General features: G+C 41.5%; 1 protein-coding gene across 1 annotated transcript in view; it reads right to left on the bottom strand.

The window, feature by feature from the left end:
* Positions 1-18123, bottom strand: part of ALCAM (activated leukocyte cell adhesion molecule) — a 115889-nt gene that overhangs the window by 24278 nt on the left and 73488 nt on the right. Inside the window, exons 2-6 of the mRNA XM_059466090.1 lie at positions 11705-11805; positions 8769-8988; positions 4747-4811; positions 4292-4379; positions 3289-3471 (exon numbers count right to left, since the gene is read on the bottom strand). Coding sequence (XP_059322073.1) covers positions 3289-3471; positions 4292-4379; positions 4747-4811; positions 8769-8988; positions 11705-11805 — 657 coding nt within the window. The remainder of the gene's footprint in view (positions 1-3288; positions 3472-4291; positions 4380-4746; positions 4812-8768; positions 8989-11704; positions 11806-18123) is intronic.

Below are 18123 nucleotides of genomic sequence, written 5' to 3'. Positions count from 1 at the left end.
TGGACACAGTTAAACAAAAGTTATATTCTTGCAAACCACCAGGCTTTTCTCTAGAAATATCCTATCCTTCTATCTACAGTAATCAACCAAGACCAAATTTTAATTTAATTTGCTAAACTAAAAAAAACCCCTAAACATACAGAAGTAAAGTCCACTTTAACTGTTGTCTAAGATGAAGAAGCCATTCTTCCAAGGGCAGCCTGAGAACAGGAAGATGGTGCCCAGTGCCATGCAGAGTGGTGCTTGGTGAATAATGTACTCCCCTGCTTTCACTAAGAAACAGGAGCAGCCTGGTGAAGGCACCTCTTGCTTCTCAGAGGCACACATGCCTGACTTGGCCCATCTTACTTGGTACTTTTGCAATATGAGATTCTGCTTTCTACAACAGCAAAATTGCAGGAGCCAGCACCAAAAGGCAGCCATTTAGTAAATGAATGCTGCTATCCAAGGGCTGCCCCAGCCACTGTGCCATTTCAAGGAAAACACCAGTGCTGGAAGCAGCCTGAGTGTGAAGTGTCCTTGACTCTAATCTGTTATGTAAAGCAGTTTATCCATAACAAAACAGACACCTAACAGCAGGGCATGACTGGGAAGCCTGCCTGACAAACATTATCTTTTTACACTGATTAATGCTGAGCAGAACCCTACATAACTGGAGCCTAGATGATCAAATATCTGAGATAATATCTAAATGTCCAGCTCCAAGACTCCTCTCCCATCACTCCTTGCTTTCAGAAGCTTCTTTGCTTGCAGCTGCAAAAGCAGGCATGTAACTGCTGCTAGCTGAGCTAAATTATCCTAATCCAAGCAACATCCAACACAGCAAGAGCTAATTCACTCTTCTTCTCATACTAGGTTACAGTGGCTGGCTCCTTTCAGGATATGAACTATTAAACACTTGAGCACTAAAGACTGCACTAACTCAATGCAAAAGATAAAGTAAAAAACCAAAACAAACCAAAACATTTCTTAGATCCTGACTGAATAGACAAATCTTTAAAAAAAAATCTTCTGAAGGCATAATTTTAATCATGCTCTCCCCATTTCTTTAGGAGAAATGGATAAGTTTCAAGGAATGAGCAGCAGGTCTTTATGATTTGGTTCTGTTGCTTTAGGGATGCAAAATATCAGTTTTGACAGTCAATCTAAAATAAAAAAAGGCTGAAAGACTTCCATCTCTTAAGAGCTGAGTCTTCCAGTTTTTAAATCTGCATTATATTTGACTCATTTAAAAAAATCACAGTTATTGAGGAACTAATTAGGAACACTGAACTAAACTAAAAAAGCAAAACCAAATCAGATGGGTCATTATAATCAACTAACAGCAGTCATGAAATGCATCTCTTGAAGCTTGGACATCTATTAATGAAGAATTTCATAAATTAATTAATTTGGAGATGCATTTATGCAGAGTAAAGAACTGAAGTTACAGCAGATGAGAATACTCAGAAAGAAAATTCTGTAACTCAACACTCCAAAGCCAAAGTTCATACCTGAGGCCTCTCCAGTACTGAAGAATGTGCCTGCCTCCCAGTATTTGCTAATTAGCGACACACTGCTGGAATTAATTAAATTCTGTTTTACTAGACCAGAACTAGAAGAGCTAGTTTATCAAACATTAAATCTTTACACAGAGGGCACACTACACGTGGCCAGTGACCATCCCAGAGCCACACAGGCTTTTTTTTCCCTTCATATTGGCTAATTCTTACTTGCAAGTGCATGTAGTACACACACCACAGAAATCTGGAACAGCCCTACCCCTCAACAGGTGAAGTGCATGAGAGCAGAGGGGAAATAAGGACAGCACAGCATCTCTTGGCAAGTAATAGCAACAAATGCTTTCTGGTCCTTACATTTCTTTCCTGGGAACATCTGCCACGCACAGCATGGTCATGGGGCTCCACAAACGACAGAAAAAAACCACAGTGAAATTTGGTACCCAGCTTTATAAAGCAAAACAAAACAAAAAAAAAAAAAAAAAGAAAAAGAAATTTCTCTAGCTTCAAATTGATGGGATAGGTGAAATGCCTATGGTATTCCCATGGGTAACAGCAGTCCCAGAGGTTTCCCAGAGGTTTTCTTCACCTTTAGTTGTGCTGGTTGTCACTCTGGAGAAAGAGCTGGTAAAAAGACAACTCTGACTTCAAATAAAAGCAAAGACCAGCTGCTCCAAGGTTTGGTTTTATTTGATCAAGGTCAAAAGATCCCCTACCCTGCGGCTCAACAAACTTTACCTGTAGAGGAAAAGCAGCTATTGCCTAGGCAGAACACACATGGCACTTCCAGCCCATGGCTTTTGTTTTCCAGGCAGTGCTGCACCCACACTACTGGGATAAATTGAGTGCCTTGTTGTCTTTGTTTGCAGCTGGATTACACAGCTGCTATACAGCACATTGCTAGGACATAGATGCTGGACTGTACACTTAGACCCTATGATTCCCAAAACAGGGACTCATCTTTTACAAGATAAGGTACCAGAAGTGTGCAGAGAGGTAATACTCAACTGTACATACTGTCTGTCTCCTGTTCCTCTACATCCTGCTGTGACCTGCTGCCTTCTACAGTCCTTCAGAAGTGCCATTTTACACAACTTTGAAATGTCTCTTCCCCTGGTCTCTAAGTGCTGCCACCTCCTCTGATCTTTCCTTGCCAACAGCCTGTTTTGTTTATTCAAAGGAACATTGTGATTTCCACATCCATCAGTAACACAGTAAGGAAGCTGCTTTAGGATTCAGTCCAGTTAGAAGCAATTATTTGCACAAATTCTTTACTTAGAAGTCTACCAATATTCAAATTATACATTTTAAATGTAAAACACTACATCTTACAGCTGTAGAGAAGCATTTTGTGAAAGGTAGACAGCCAGCATTAACTGCTTGGTGCTGACTCCAAAAAGATGAAAAATATTTGAGTTTACTAAAAACTGTATTGTGTATTTACTGCATATGTCAGGGGGCACAGAATCACTTTTATCAACCCCTATAACTTCTCTTAACATTCTCAAAAGCCTATTTCACTGTAGCTTTTTATAGCTATCACTTTTCTCTTGTCAATGAAATCTTGATATTCATTATTCCATTGCTAGGAAAAATGAAATCTCAGGCAAATCTGAAGATAATAAAAATTACCTTGGCAATGTACTCAGACCTTCTTGATGCAAATCAGTTTTGAATAAACCATTTCAATAGCCAAGCACTCTCTAATTTTGTAAACTGTTTCTGATTTTGCTTTCCCCTGCCCTGGAGGTAGACTTTGTCCAGCAAAAGATGCTTTTTGATAACTTACAGTGAACATCGAAGACAACTGGTTCAGACTGTATTGTTTTCTGGCCAGAAGGTCCATAGTAAGTCACAATGCAAGAGAACTTGGCATTTACATCTTCCTTTGTTGGCATGTACTGAAGAGACGATGTCATGGTGAAGAGCCCGGTTGTTCTGTCCACTATCTTTTGCAAATTTATGACTACAACTGAAAAGGAAATAATGTTTCAGTGTCACACACAGAATTTGAAACCTTTTTCCGTATGCTGTTGCTTGTTCTGCATTTGAGAACAGGCTGCAAACATACATGCTACCCAAGAGATTATACACCTTTCCTCTAGTACTGCCACTGAAGTGTACCAGGAACATTTTAACAACAACATACTCCTAACCTACCCAATATTTTAAACCAAATCCAAACAAAAAACTAGTTGCAAAATGGTGGGGTCTTTAATACAAATCAGTCTAATTTGTAAGACAGAAAGAAAGCCTCAAAAATGATGGCAAAAAAATTAGGATGAAATTTATTTTTTAATTATTCTCTAATTTATAAGGAAGGAAAAATATTGTAGCCCTATTGGTCTGTCAAAGTTGAAAAGAAGGGAAAAAAATAGTTATCCTTACATATCCTGCAAAATAATTAGTTGTATAATATGATGGTCTGTGTGGTCCAATACACAATATTGGACAGGTATGAAAATGAGACAGTTAATACCTTTTAAGAAGCTGGAAATTAGATACAGGTTTCTATTAGTTACATAGGCTCAAAAATAGCTTGGGGATATCATTAATATAGTAAATTCTCCTCCCCACGATGTGTATTTAAAACTGGAACTAAAAGAGAAAGATTACGTGGTGTAGCTTGGCTACTCCGAAAGGCCTGAACATCTCCCTCCAGCTGCATCTTTCCATACGAGCAGCTTTTCTCAAAGCAAGAACACATTAGAATAAGGCAGAGCCACCCTTATAAACACTGCATGCAAACACCCCTGTGTGGATGCAGGGGCACTGCCATTCCCAGAACATACCACCATCCACGGGCTGCAGAGCTCTCCCGTTCCTGTACCACGTCACGTTGCCCTCGGGATAGCTGTCCCTGGAAACGCACTCCCCGAGCTGCAAAACACACAGCAACCAGCCACCTGCTTTCTCACTAGGCTTTGACATAATTCTCGTTTCACTTACACCATTTTGGGTCTAAAGTTCTAGGAAGTTCAAATGCTTATCCTTAACTGCTTTTCTTAAATACGGCACATCGAATCAGTGAGGTACGATTTGGCAGTGGGTCTAAGATCAGGGTGGCCCTTGATTGCAGATCAGGCAGGAATAAATAGAGTAGTGGCAAGGAACTGCTCTGTGCTCAGCTACAGACTCACAGACAGGTGGTTCATTCACCCCTCTGAGCCATCACCTCTGTCTGGGCTCTAAAGGGACTGCAGGCAGCTGTTGGGAACATAACTGTGAGGGAGAATGCTGCTCTTACCATTTGTAGCTTCTCTGTTTCTAAGAGTTTTGCTTGATGTAAGATTTCTGGTTGAGAGGGTTGTTCTAAAACATAAATAGGATAAAAGTACTGGTGAAGGGAGCACATACAGCTGTTCGAAAATCAAAAAAATACTAAAAATATGTGGACTTTTGAAATGAAACAGAATAATCTAGCCTGATACAGTCTTAGCTATATTTCCCCATTAAAAGAAGAAAGGGTGAGGTATTTCTATTTCAATATTAGCAAAAAGAAAAAGAGCAAACTCTCACTTTAAACGTTTCACACCTTCCAGAATGAATTCCATGTACTCTGACAACACATCTTTTAGCCAGACAGACTAGTTCACCACCCAGGAGGAGAGAACCTGATCTGATTTATTGATTTATAGGACACACATGCTGGAGAAGGAGCCAGTAGTACAGACACTGTAGTAACAAAAATTACTGTAGCTGAGCTGTCAACGTTATAAAGGAACAAACGCAACCTAATCATTCTTCTAATGTTTATTTTTCCTAAGTGGGATTATTACATTTAAGAAATTCAGATGATAGAGAAAAGTGCAATTATTTTAACAGATTCTGTGTTAGTTATGACTCTCTTAAAAAAAATAAACTTTTTTCCAGTGCCAGTTGGTCTTCTTACTTACTTTTATTATGGTAGATGGATCTCTTAGCTTGCCAAAGTGGGGGATCTATCAGTGTTTCCATCATAAAAGACTACTTTCTAGGGACTATATAACTTGTCTGTTAAAACAGTTTGGCCTGAAGCCCGGAATGCAAATTTTTATCTCCAAAAGAGGCAATTTTAAAAGAAGAGGGGAAGAGTGAAGAGAAAAAAATAAATCAATGTCTATACAGTCAAGGAAAGGCTCTACACCCTATCTGTACTGCTTAAACAAGCATACTTTTACAGACTGAAACATTCTTAACCATGCCAGCTTAAAGTACCCTTTCCCCAAATCAAGCTTCCTATCAAATACTGCATGTCTGTTGGTAATCCCAGCCCTAAGTGAACTTCACCACTGCCTTGCCAAAGTCTCTGCACACACTGCTGAAGTACTGAAGTGCAGATGCCCTGCTCCTCTTGTCACACAGGTAGCAAGCCTGTGTGTTTTCCCAATAATCCATTTTGTTTATGTGCGTGTTTAAGTGCAAATGCACAAATACTCTTCACTTGAACGACCATCCCAGGATGGAACAAAATCAGATTGAAAGGGAAATGAAAGTGAATAAAAGAAGCTATTCATCTGACATCTTTCAAATAACTTTGCTTGTGGCAAAAAACAAAATCAAACAAAAGACACAGTCAAAGCTATACACTAAGACCGTCATACTTTCTTCAAAGGACTAATAAAGATTTTTATTTTTAGGAGATATACGCATGTTTATTTCTCTTTCGCTAGCTTTAAAGGAAAAAGGTGGACTTTTTCCACATATGAACCTATCAAGGACAAATTATTTTCACATCAATTCAAGCAAACATGGTTTTCCAAAACCATTAACAGGCCTTCTGGGTCAGATTTTTCGGTCCCATAAACAGGGGTAGTTGCCTGCCTGTCCCAGTCACCAGCTGATCAAGCCAGGACACCTTCCCCCACCTCAGCCTTGCTTCCTTTTGTCTCTCATCTCCCCCAGGCTGGGTTGGAGAAGACCCTGGTTTTGGTGTGTTGGACGCCCCTGCCCTGCAGTGATCCTGTGCAGGGAAGGGAGGCAGCTCTGCAGCTGCTGAGTGGGGCTCTCCCCATTCTGAGTGCCCTGTGACAGAGCAGGTGTTCCAGCTGAGAGGCTGCCACCACCTGCTCCCTGCGAGCAGCCTCCGAGAGGAAACGCCGCTGCCAGATCCCCGCACGTGCACCAAGGTAATGCACTGTAAAACACTCGCCTGGCATTCACCAGCTCAGCGTCTGCAGCGAGGAAAAAAATTTAAACTTGGCAGCAAACCTCACTTGGGTGGGTTTGCAACTTCAGCACGCTGCTTATCTCTCAGCTTAAGAGCTTGCCAGAGTACTCTGCAACTCTATATAGGCCTTATAATAGAGGGAAAAAAGAGTTCACTGCCTGCAAAAGACAAGCACCAGTGCAGCAGGACAGCAGCTCCCGTCTGCTGGGCTGCCCTGCTTTGGAAACTGGCTGTTTAATTCCACAAAAAAGTTGCTGACAGGATCCATCTGGAAAGCTGGTAGTGCTTGTTTGAATAGTCAGTGAGAGAGGCTGGCAGGTGGTACCTGCACACTGAGCCATTTCAGCTCCTCAGTCCTGAGATAATCAGCTGGCACAGCTGAGGACAGAACAAGCTCCAGCAAAACCCAGACTCAGTCGTGGCTTCTGGGATGCAGCTGAGTTTCAGGTGCATGAGATTCTGGTTTATGAGGGTCACATTGCAGCAGCCTAGCTCTGTACCTGTGGCTCCATGAGTTAGAAACTCCTCTCATTAAATAAATGAAGCTTGCCAGCTACACTTAATTCTTCCGCAATTAAAGTGAGCAAGTGAGCGACTAAAAATGAGAACTTAAAAACCAGACTCAAGAAAATTAAATGCAAAGAAAAGTTAAGAGAACCGTAAATAAAGTTGTGAATGCAAAGTGAAAAAACACAAAGGTAATTTTTCTTGCAGCGCTAAGTTGGTCATATTACATGCGTGGCATCCTCCCTTCTTATCTTCCTTAGTAAATAGAAGCTTCCTCTATTAGAATTAATGCACAGAATAAACCAGACAAGCTGTGCTCCATGGCTGAGTGTTAGCATTGTGTTAATGCTTAGTAGAGTACACAGTAATTCAAGCAGTTAGTGTTTCATTTTACCATATACCACTGCCTCATCTACATATTTACTACTGTGCAATAAGTAAACATGATAATTCTTTATCATTTCCTTTGGAGCACTGTGTTTACTATGCGTGCTCTGAGCACACTCCTCCCTGTTGTCATTAATTCAATTGTTCTTGCAGTCAAATTGAAAGTGAAACAAGGGAATTACTATTGGCTCCTAATCTTGCTTTAAACTCATTTATGTGACTGACAGCATAGATATCATTGAGGACACCCTGGCACCTTCTACGCGAGAGAAGCAAAAGGCTGCCCTTCCAAAACATGAGTTTGTGTTCTCCAAGCACAGTGTGATCTCTTTGAAACTGCCCATATCCACAGTCAGCATGTTCCCACAACAGACTTACTCTGACTGTATAAATCTGTGCCTTAAGGGCAACAAAGGCCAAAAGCCATATAAAAACGTGAAGCTAAGGAAGATAAGACACTGCAGTCACAGCCCTGTGTCTCTAAAAAGCCACAATGGATACCCCCCTAGGCTGACTGAGGGCTTGAGGGATTACACTCCTGCTCTGAATCAGCACCAGGAAGGGACCAGGCTTGTGTGAGCTCTGAGCTGGGCTGTGCCTCACAGGGCTGGGGTTTGCACTGCAGACCAGCCTTGCCATCGAGCTGTGGTGAGAGCAAACACTCATGGACCTTGCTGTGCTCTAGGAAAGAACAACAGACTGGTACTTCCCCTTCCTACCATCCAGCAGGGGACAAAACTAGCATTTGGGGCTGGTGCATCACTTTGCAGCCTCTTGCTCTCTCCCTCACAGTGTGTGCTGTTGCACAGTAGCTGCTCAGAGCCACTTCAAACCTCCCCCCTGAAATAATCCCACAGACCGCACACGGTTAATGCTTCCCTCCTGCAGAAAAATTTGCTCTGAGAACAAATGGAAAATAATCAATGCTAATTTTACATTTTTCATTTCCAAGGCCAAATGACATCACATAAGTGAGTCATTATCAAAGCCTAAAATTCTCTTTGAGCCAGCACTTATCATGAATAAACTGCAAGTGCAGGCAGTCCTGTTACATAAATGCCACCAGTAGATTACATTTTTGAAAGCTGCAGAAATTTGCTAGTCTTAGTAATTTACTGAGCCAAACTTACTTTCTTGGCTTTAATCCTGCCTTAAACAAAAGTTTCTGTAATTTATGATTCAGATGCTGATGAATGTTAATGGTAGTAACAACTAGATTTACTTACTGAAAACTTTGACTATCGTCGGCTCTTCAGAAACATCATCTTCTGTAACTAGCATACATACAAATCTCTTTTCATCACTGATTCTTGCATTCTTGATGGATAATGTATAGTTTTCTGAGAGACTCAACCTGTCCTTGTAGTCTGGTACATCATCATACTGTACATTTTTTTTTGTTGATGATCTGAAGGCAATAAATACTGGAGATCCATTTGGCATTTCCTATAATAAAAAGAAAAACATCTCTATTTTGCATAAACACTCATTTAAAAGTTCCTGAAAGTTTGCAACTGGTACAAACCTGTAATTAAAAAAAAACCTGCAAACTATCAGATGGCTTTTTTTTTCCTGATTGATTTCTGCTCTAAACAGAAGAAATTCAGTGTAATAAGAGCTAGTTTAAGACTAGTACACATTGAGAATATAATCAGTAGAAGTTATTTCAATCCTTTGGCTCAATCTCAGCATAGCAAAGGGCTTTTTCTGATAAAAGCTGGTGTTTTTGGCAGCACTTGCCAAAAACTTGTCTGTATTAAAAAGTATTTGAAATAGAAGCATGTGTGAGCCAGTCTCAACAGCTCCAATTTCCTTTTTTTCATTATTGTTTCACATATTCCCACTGTTTATTTGGGATACTTAGACTTCATTTCAAATGCAGGATTTAGTCAGGCATAACTTTCTATTTTATTCTAAATTAGTTCTTAGCTTTTTTTTTTCCCTTTGTCTTTAAAGGACCCAAGAGCTTGTAGATGGGAATATACATACAAATATTGCTAATTGCAAAGTATTGTTTTCTAGACATCCTTCTTATGCAACTGCCATCCCAAGAAGGAATACAAATTTGATAGCCTTGCACAAATTCCTCATATTAAAAAAATAGAATTATTATGAGGGACAAAGTTAGAGGTGCAGTTTTGCAGGATTTGATTCCTTCCTCCTTACACAAACACACGCACAGAGCAGGGACAGACAGTGTCTGCCTTTATTTAAAGAGAGGTGAAGCACTGATTCTATCTTTATGTTCGGTATTGTGCTGGAGAAGGTTTTAATTCTCTTTTATCCCTTATACCTTGCAGCACTGCTGTTAGTAGTGTTCCCAGCACAACACCTCAGCTGGACTGCAGAGTCCACAAAGCCCAAAAAAATGATGATGCTGTAACAAGATGAGTGGAGTCAGAGCTGGGCAGGGAGCAGGAGGCACCAGCTGCATGTGAAGTTTAAATTCCCTTATAGTCTTTCTCCCTCTCCTACTTTTAACTCTTGGATTTGTCTAATGTTTGTCACACAGAAAACACTGTCTTGACTCGATAGTCCTGACAAGAAGTTGGCTGTCAAGTGCAAGGAGCTCCTACCTCCTGCAGCCCACCCAGCTGCAAGCACACACAGGCAGACATTGAAGTGAGCACCAACATCCATGGTGCAACTCCCCCGCTGCCTCCAGGTCCCCACCAAAACCCAAATTGCTCCGCACAAGGCAGTACAGGAGAAAACAGAGTTCTTCCTTCTTCCAGTGAAATAATCACCTGATGAAAAAACCTAATCCAACCCTCTCTGTTGCCATGCTGTGAGCTGCCCTGGGAGAAAAGGTACCATTTCCCTTGGTTGTGTGGGTTGTCAACAATTCATACAACAGCAACTTAGACAGGCTTCTTTGTATGTTAGGTTTCATGTCCCTTTCCATTCAGAAGAAGGTTCAACATCTCCACTTGCTGCTTGGTACTTGTCCAACACAGACAATCCAAATGGAATGGAAAGAGATAATGCATTTTGTTTTTTTCAAAATATCCTTGCATCTTCAGAGAGATGGACTTGTGTCTTCCCCAGAAAAGTCAGCAGACTGAAAAAGATATTGCAAAATGTAGGCACTCCATCTTCTGAATGCTCATGTGAAACAGGTTTAGTGTCGCTTTTTGAAGAAACACTCTCCCCAAACTTTTGACATAATTTCCTGAAAAGTGTGTCCAGGAAAAGAATTATTGAGTGGATGTGGGCTACAAAAACTGCAAACTTGAAGACAAAAAGGAAGGAGCTAGGCGAGAATAGGATGCTCCCCAACACTGGCAGATCATTCTCCTATTAAAAAATAGGCTGGTGAATGCCATTTGCAAAAAGAGAGAGAGCTAGACAATTTTAAATCCACTAGAAATTATCTATTATTGCAGGTACATTTGATTTGAGAAGAGGAAATTTAGATGAACTTCACAGAGGCAGGAAAACCATTCATCTCAATAGAGTTTGAGAGGCAAAAGGGGTTTGGTATCCCGGCATTTTTATCCAGATATGCTTCCAGATTTCCTTTACTTCGATATGCTGATCCTCCTTGTGACCTGGGATAGTGATCATAGACAGGAGAAGCTCATCCTGTGGTGCTCCTACTGCAGGCTGACCAGCACACACCTAGAGAGCACACATCTTTTTGCCCTGTTCCCTGCCAGAAATGGCAGAGTGAAACCACCAGCAGCGCTCCCAAGGTCAGCTCTGCTCTCTTCTCTGCTGTGCATTGAGCACAACAAAGCCTGAAACAGATCCCAGTGACTGTCAGATCAACCACAGACGGGGACAGTGCTTTTTCCCAGGGATGGAGCACGCTCTGCTCCAGGCAGCCGACTTCCCAAGTGTTCAAATGTACAGCGATGGCTCTGTCAAGTGAGCGAGACACCGCGGCATAACATGCCAGATCCCTAATACAGGTTGGCAGAGAACTCCTGAATGATTATTTCTCTTGAACAATGAGATTAATTCCTCAAACCTCTAATCTACACTTGGCAGAAATTATACAGCTTGGAATCTTGCAGTCTTACAAACACAGGAATAAATGGCTTCAAATATGAGGCAGAAATTCTATTGTTTGGAATCTTAAAATCTCTCTCACACACATACAAAAAATACACATCATCTTATAACAGCTCTAAAAAATATAAAGATAAGATATACTTACATATTTCCATTTTCCAAACATAAGACCATCTGGTACTTCTAGAGGACAAGGCATGGTAATAGTGTCTCCATATATTGCATTTACTGTGTACAATCCCAGAGCTAGAGGAGAAACAGAAGAGAGGAAACAATTTTAAGTGTTTTCTTGAATTCCCATTGCTAGCTAATATTTGGTTTATGCCTATTGTAACAGCAGCTCCTTTGCAAATGGTTATTTTCCAGCATGTAGGATTTATCCTCAAACCTATAACAAAACAGAATTCCTGACACTAAATTTGTTAAGTGAATGTTATGGCCTTTTTGGACTCATGCTTCCTGCCAGAGTCAATGGGAGCCAAGTGGATTTCCAAACAGGACTGCACATGCTCAATCAGATGAATATCTACAGTACAATCAGGATTGTCTCAAACTTAAAATGTACAAAGGGAAAATCCCTAAACCTTTATTTTCTTCATTTGAAAAAATAGCCTGGAGAGGTTGCATTGCAACACAATATTGTGAGGAAGCCAGCAAAGAAATTATACTCTGAGTGCTGCATAACATTTAAAACATAGGAAATGATGACAGAAATGGGAATGATGATATTAAAATATGTTCACTAAAACCCGGAGGGGGGGGGGGGGGGAAGAAAAAACAAGCAAAAAAACCCCAAGAAAAACTAGTCTGCACATTTAGATTTTGGAAAAATGAAGTGAAATGCTTCAATGAATTATTTAAGAACAGCTCTTTTGGAAACCTCAGCACAATGTTATTGTGCTAATGCATATAAATTTACAGAACAAAACCGACCCACTTATTTTCATTGTCCGAAACATGTGAATTGAACAAAACCAACAGACCCTAAAGTGATGAAGTGATGAAATGCAAAGAAGCTTAAAGGGGAAGAGGGTACAACTTGGTGCATTTGCTACAATGCAACTTTGCTCCTCCTTTGCTTAGCTGCCTCTTGTTTGCTGCTCCTTGTCCTGGAGACAGGTTTTGTTTCTAGTGCTTGCCCAGAGAGTGTGCTGGCTGTCTGCTCTCAGCCACACATCTGCAACTTCTGTCAGATTCTTTGCCCAGAGATTCAGGATCTCCCCCTTTGCTGTCTCTCCATTGGCAACTATAGCTTAAAGGCTTGCTGCCAAAGGAGCTGTATTTAAGAGAGTGAAGTAAGATGCTGGTGATGTAGTCAGGTGTTTCTGAGGAAAATCATCCATTCTTCTAGAAACATTAATTTTTGGGAGATTCAGCCCTTCCTTTCCATAGCTAGGAAAAGAAATATGCGCCTCCAAAGACCTGAGCCACAGATCCCTCTGCTTTCCCCAAGTCCTATGGCTGCTGCCTGGAGGACCTGACAATTCCATAGAGTGCATAGATGCACACAACAGGGAGGTTTTTCCAAGGGATTGTTTTTTGTTTTACAGAAAATCATGCCTTTTCAAAGAGGCAAACACTGAATTCTTTGCCTGCAATTTAAACTAGAAAGACCCCAGAGCATTTTTCTTGCGTGCGGACTTCAGAGCTCACTGTTAACATCAGCTTGTATTTATCACGTGTATCAGAGTGACAAATGAGGCTTGGGATTGTGCTGTATGATATTGAACAAAGAAACAGTATTGCAAAATCTTTCCTTAGAGAAGCTACAGTCTGGATGGCACCACATCACTAAGGCAGAAAAGCAGGCTGCAGCTTAATGGACTAAAGGAACACAGGAGATAAGAGCCACCACTACCACACTTATCTTAAACTTTCCTTCACTCGCCTCCCTTTCAACTAAAGCACTGGTAATCTTTCTGATATCTTACTTAATTAGTCACAAACATGCTTTAGATACATTTATTCACACAGTAAGGACTGGATGCTCTAATTTTCTATGTGGTTCATGGAGACCAGCTGTTTTCTAAATGACAATAGCAGTCATTCCACTAGGTGGTGCTGAGTAAGAGCAATCTTTAAAAAAAAAAATTAAAAATATCAGATAACTTCAATTTCATGGAAACAGAAGCAATGCTTTACAATATCAAGCAATAAATGGAAGTAAAATTCAAAGCTGGAATAAATTGTTCCCTTGGTCCTTCTTGCACTCATCTTCATTCTGATCACCAGGAGGGAGGCAATCCTAATTTTCATTTCTTTGCTAGAGCTAGAAAAAGCTGTCCTTTTTGTCCTTTTTGGTTCTCTCCCATGAGAGCAAAATTACAACAGACGTGCAAATATATATTCAATTAGTAAACTGGTTAGTACCTGTTCAAATTCCAGCTAAGTGTCATTTAGTAATTTGAAATCTGTAATAACATTTGGCATCACATGGATAACCAACAACTGCTCCTCTGATATGAGATACTCTTTGGTATTAGGGGAAATACTCCCTGTCATTAGAGGAAAACAAAATGACCCCCTGGGATCTGAAATGCTGCTCTCTTATAGACACCCATCTAGCCCCTGCAGAATTGCTAAGGCAGCAAGTACACACTACTGAAGTCTCAACAAACAGCCTCATGAGGGTGAATGAAAATTTTTCTGGAGAAACGCTACAGCATTCAGAGTAGGTAATTGGTGATTGGCCTGATAAAGGGAAAGACTGACTTCTGATTTTAGCGCTCTTTCAGCTGAAAGGCATTTCATAAATTCTGCCTATACTAAAATCACACATTTTTCTATGAAATTGTTAACACCGAACCAGAAATACAGAGGTTCTGCTTTGAATACAAACAGTCCTTGCAAGAATGAAAAAAGTCCTCGTGCAAAATATTCTGATCCCACATCAGTAGCAACAGATCTAGCACATTGAAGGAGTGGAAATTAATTGAATAACTGCAAATTTTCACCACGGTAACTGCAGTAATCTCCACAAAATGACCCTACCAACCTACACACTTAAGAAAAAAAACCAAACACTTCAGCAGAATTGGAAATTACTCTCTCTGTTGCTATCAGACATATTTGTAAAATGGTGGGATGAAGAAGAGAAGAAAATGATTGCTTAATGATATAACACTGCTTACCACCAACCATCATATTGTCAGGCCTCTTTACATAATTTCCAGCTCACTCTAACAAAAAGAAAATGAAAGCAGGATCTACAAATACGTAACAAATTGCTGCATGCCCTAACACGGTGCAGGGTCAATGTCAGGGCCCTCATTTCTCATTAACTCTGCGGGAGGGCGCAGAGGCGGCCGCGGGGAATTGCGCTCCGTCCCCGCACACCGCGTCCTGCCTCGCTCTATTTCTGCTGCACCTGTCTGTGGCTAATTAGGAGCTCAGCCAGCCTCCCTGCGTGATTTTCAGATGTTGCCTTCAAAAACTGAGCTAGTGCTGCGAATAACACCACTAATTCAGAGGCAGGATCTTGTCTCACGTACACCGAGAGCAGCTCTACCTGCTAGGTCTGAACTACACCTTTATCACCTCCCTTCCATTTCTTTACATACATAAGAGGCTTGAGAAGGCTGAGGGTTACTTCATTTCCCTCTCTTTGATCCAGTGCTGAAGAAACTCTGAGCCAGATGAGACCTTTCCATAGAGATTAGAACATGGGAAGAAAGCAGCAGCTTCATGAGGTATGATGGCTCAGAGACAGATCCCAGCAGGACACTGGTAAATTGAGATGCTTTTAATTGGAGTACTTTCCATGTCCCTATGGCAGTGCTAACTGCATCCTTCTTTGCCCTGCTCTTTGCCTGTGTTTCACAAGGCAAGAACCAAACAGTACCCACATCTTCAAGGGACAAAACAAAAATCTTCAACAGAAGCTTAAATGGAGAGAAGGTGCTGTTGTTATTTTAGATCCTCACCAAAAGTATGAGGCAGTTCATACTTTAGAGCAATTATTACTTTTACATCAAGAGGATCATATAGGAGGAATGCATAGAAGGTGAGTTAAAAGAAAAAAGAGATTAGGAAGCTGATATTGCTCCAAGGAAATAACAAAAGCAGCCATGTTTTCTACCTCTACGTTCTGTTCACAATACTAAAACAACTTCTTGCCACAGACACATCTCCTAAGTGCTTAGGAGTAGTATTTCTGGGACAAATTCAGCACCTTGCCATTCACTGATTTTAATGATTTTTACATCTAATGATTGTTTTACATCTACAAAGATGTCCTGTATTTTCCTTTGCACTTAATTTTTTACTGCTGATGCTTCTGCCCTGGCAGGTTCAGCAGTGCTGCTTTTTATTACACTTTCTGGACCCAAGGAGCAAAGTCTCATTACTGGAGAACAGCAGGACACGTTGGCTGCTCTGGTTCTTTGCAGCAATCAGCAGCATGAAGCAGGGAGGTCAATTAGCAGCCTCTGCAACGGCAGTGTCCAAACTCAAGAGCTATTATGTCCATTTAGCACCTACCTCAGAAACTGTAGTTAACTACTTTGGAAACTCTACATTAGGATTAACACTCCAAATCTTTTCTCCAGGTAGCCCAGACTAGCCGGTACTAAATATAATCTGGGAGGTTATGAAGCTTTGCTTCATTAAATAAATATTTTATTAAATTGCTATTTTTCTTTCTGCCCTCCACTTCCAGAAGGTATTTCAGCTATATAGGCACACAGATCCTACTGGGCACTCACTTAGCTACCAGCATAAATGGCTGGTACTGACCTAATTTATTTATTTTAGGGAACATCAGTGTTTCACAAAACCATTACATGTTCTTAAGATTGGGATGGCACCTTTTAGAATCACAGAGCCACTTAGGTTGGAAAAGACTCTTTAGATCATTGAGTCCAACTGTAAACCTAATGCTGCCAGGCCCACCTCTCAGCTATGTCCCTAGGCCTTTTAAAGACCTCCAGGGATGATGACTCCACCACTTTCCTGGGCAGTCTGGTGCAGGGCATGACAGTCCTCTTGGTAAAGACATTTTTCCTAACAGCCAATCTAAATGTCCCCTGCTGCAACCAAAGGCCATTTATCGACTCCCATCTCACTGCAATCTACATTTAGGTAGCTGTAGAGAGTGATAAGCCTCCTAGTTTCCAGACTAAACAGCTCAGCTCCCTCAACCACTCATCACAGGGCTCATTCTCTATATCCTTCACCAGCTTAATCACTCCTCATTGAACATGCTTTTATTGAAAGTATTTTTTTTTTTTTTTTTTGTTTTTAAAGACAAAGCAGTATACAAATGACAGCTGGGTGTTGGTACAATACAAAAATGTATTAGAAAAAAACTCTCCTGCTTTGGAGAAAAAAATAATTTAGGAGAGTTTACAAAATCACAGACTGATTGAGGTTGGAAGGGATGTCTGGAGGCAACTGGTCCAACTACCCTGCTCAAGCAGGGCAATCTACAGCCCTGACCTACAGCTGTCCAGGACCCCATCCAGATGGCTTTTGCACGTCTCCAAGGAAGAAGACACCACAGCCTCCCTGGGCAGCCTGTGCCGGTGCTCAGTCACCCTCACAGGAAAAAAGTGTTATCTGATGTTCAGAGTAACAGCCTCTGCTTCAGATTGTGCCCACTGCATCTTGTCTTGTCACTCGGCATCACTGAGAAGATCCTGTCTATGTGTTCTTTGTACCCTCCCTTCAGTGTTTGTACACACTGGGGAGACTCCCCTGTGCCTTCCCCTCTCCAGGCTCAGCAGTCCCAGCTCTGTCAGCTTTATCCTACAGGGGAGGTGATCCAGTGGTCCTTCCTTGGACTCTCTCCAGAATGCCCATGTGTCCTAGGGTGACATTGTGATGCTTGTATCCCCATTCGTGCGTTCTGTTTATGCTGGATATTATGTTCTGTGCCTTTAAGACTGGCTCTGAAGAGTGAAGTTTTCTTTGGGTTTTCTCATCAGCCTGGCAGGACACAGAGACAGGGCTGTAGCTAGTGCAGCTTTTGCTTTTTTGCTTTGCTCTTTCTCTCTCTCTCTCTGGCCCTTGCTTCTGCTTTGCTTCTGCTTGCTTTTGCTTCTGCTCGTTAGCTAGCATAGCTGAACAGTCCAAATTTCTTCCTGGACTGTTTCTCCTCTCCTTTTTTTCAACCATCCCGAACCTGCTCCCGTCTGGGACCTGGGAACACCGACAGTTTGCACCTTGTGGCTGCAGCAGCTGCCCCAGCGCCGGAGGGACTGAGAACAGAGCGCCCACCCCCGAGAGAGACTTTCTGAATTTGTCATCTTTTTCAGAGTGGTGTCATTGGGTATTGTTCATTTTGTGTGCTGGGGGGTGCTGTGCCTGTCAAATAAACAGGTTCTTTCCACTTCTCTCCAAGGAATTCTTCCCGAACCAGTTGTGGGAAGGGGCCGTGTGGGTTTGCTTTCTGGAGGGGCCCTCCTTTGGAATTTCTCTACCAAATTTGCCCTAAACCAGGACACCATGTCTCTCATACTACAGGGCTCAGAGAGGGACATACTGCTCCAGGTGTGGCCTCACTAGCTCTGAGCAGAGGGAAGGATCACCTCCCACAGCCTGCTGGCAGTACCTCCCTAATGCAGC

The sequence above is a fragment of the Ammospiza nelsoni genome, chromosome 2 (assembly GCF_027579445.1).
Source record: "Ammospiza nelsoni isolate bAmmNel1 chromosome 2, bAmmNel1.pri, whole genome shotgun sequence".
Lineage (NCBI taxonomy): Eukaryota > Metazoa > Chordata > Aves > Passeriformes > Passerellidae > Ammospiza > Ammospiza nelsoni.
This window is presented reverse-complemented; position numbering and strand designations above follow the sequence as displayed.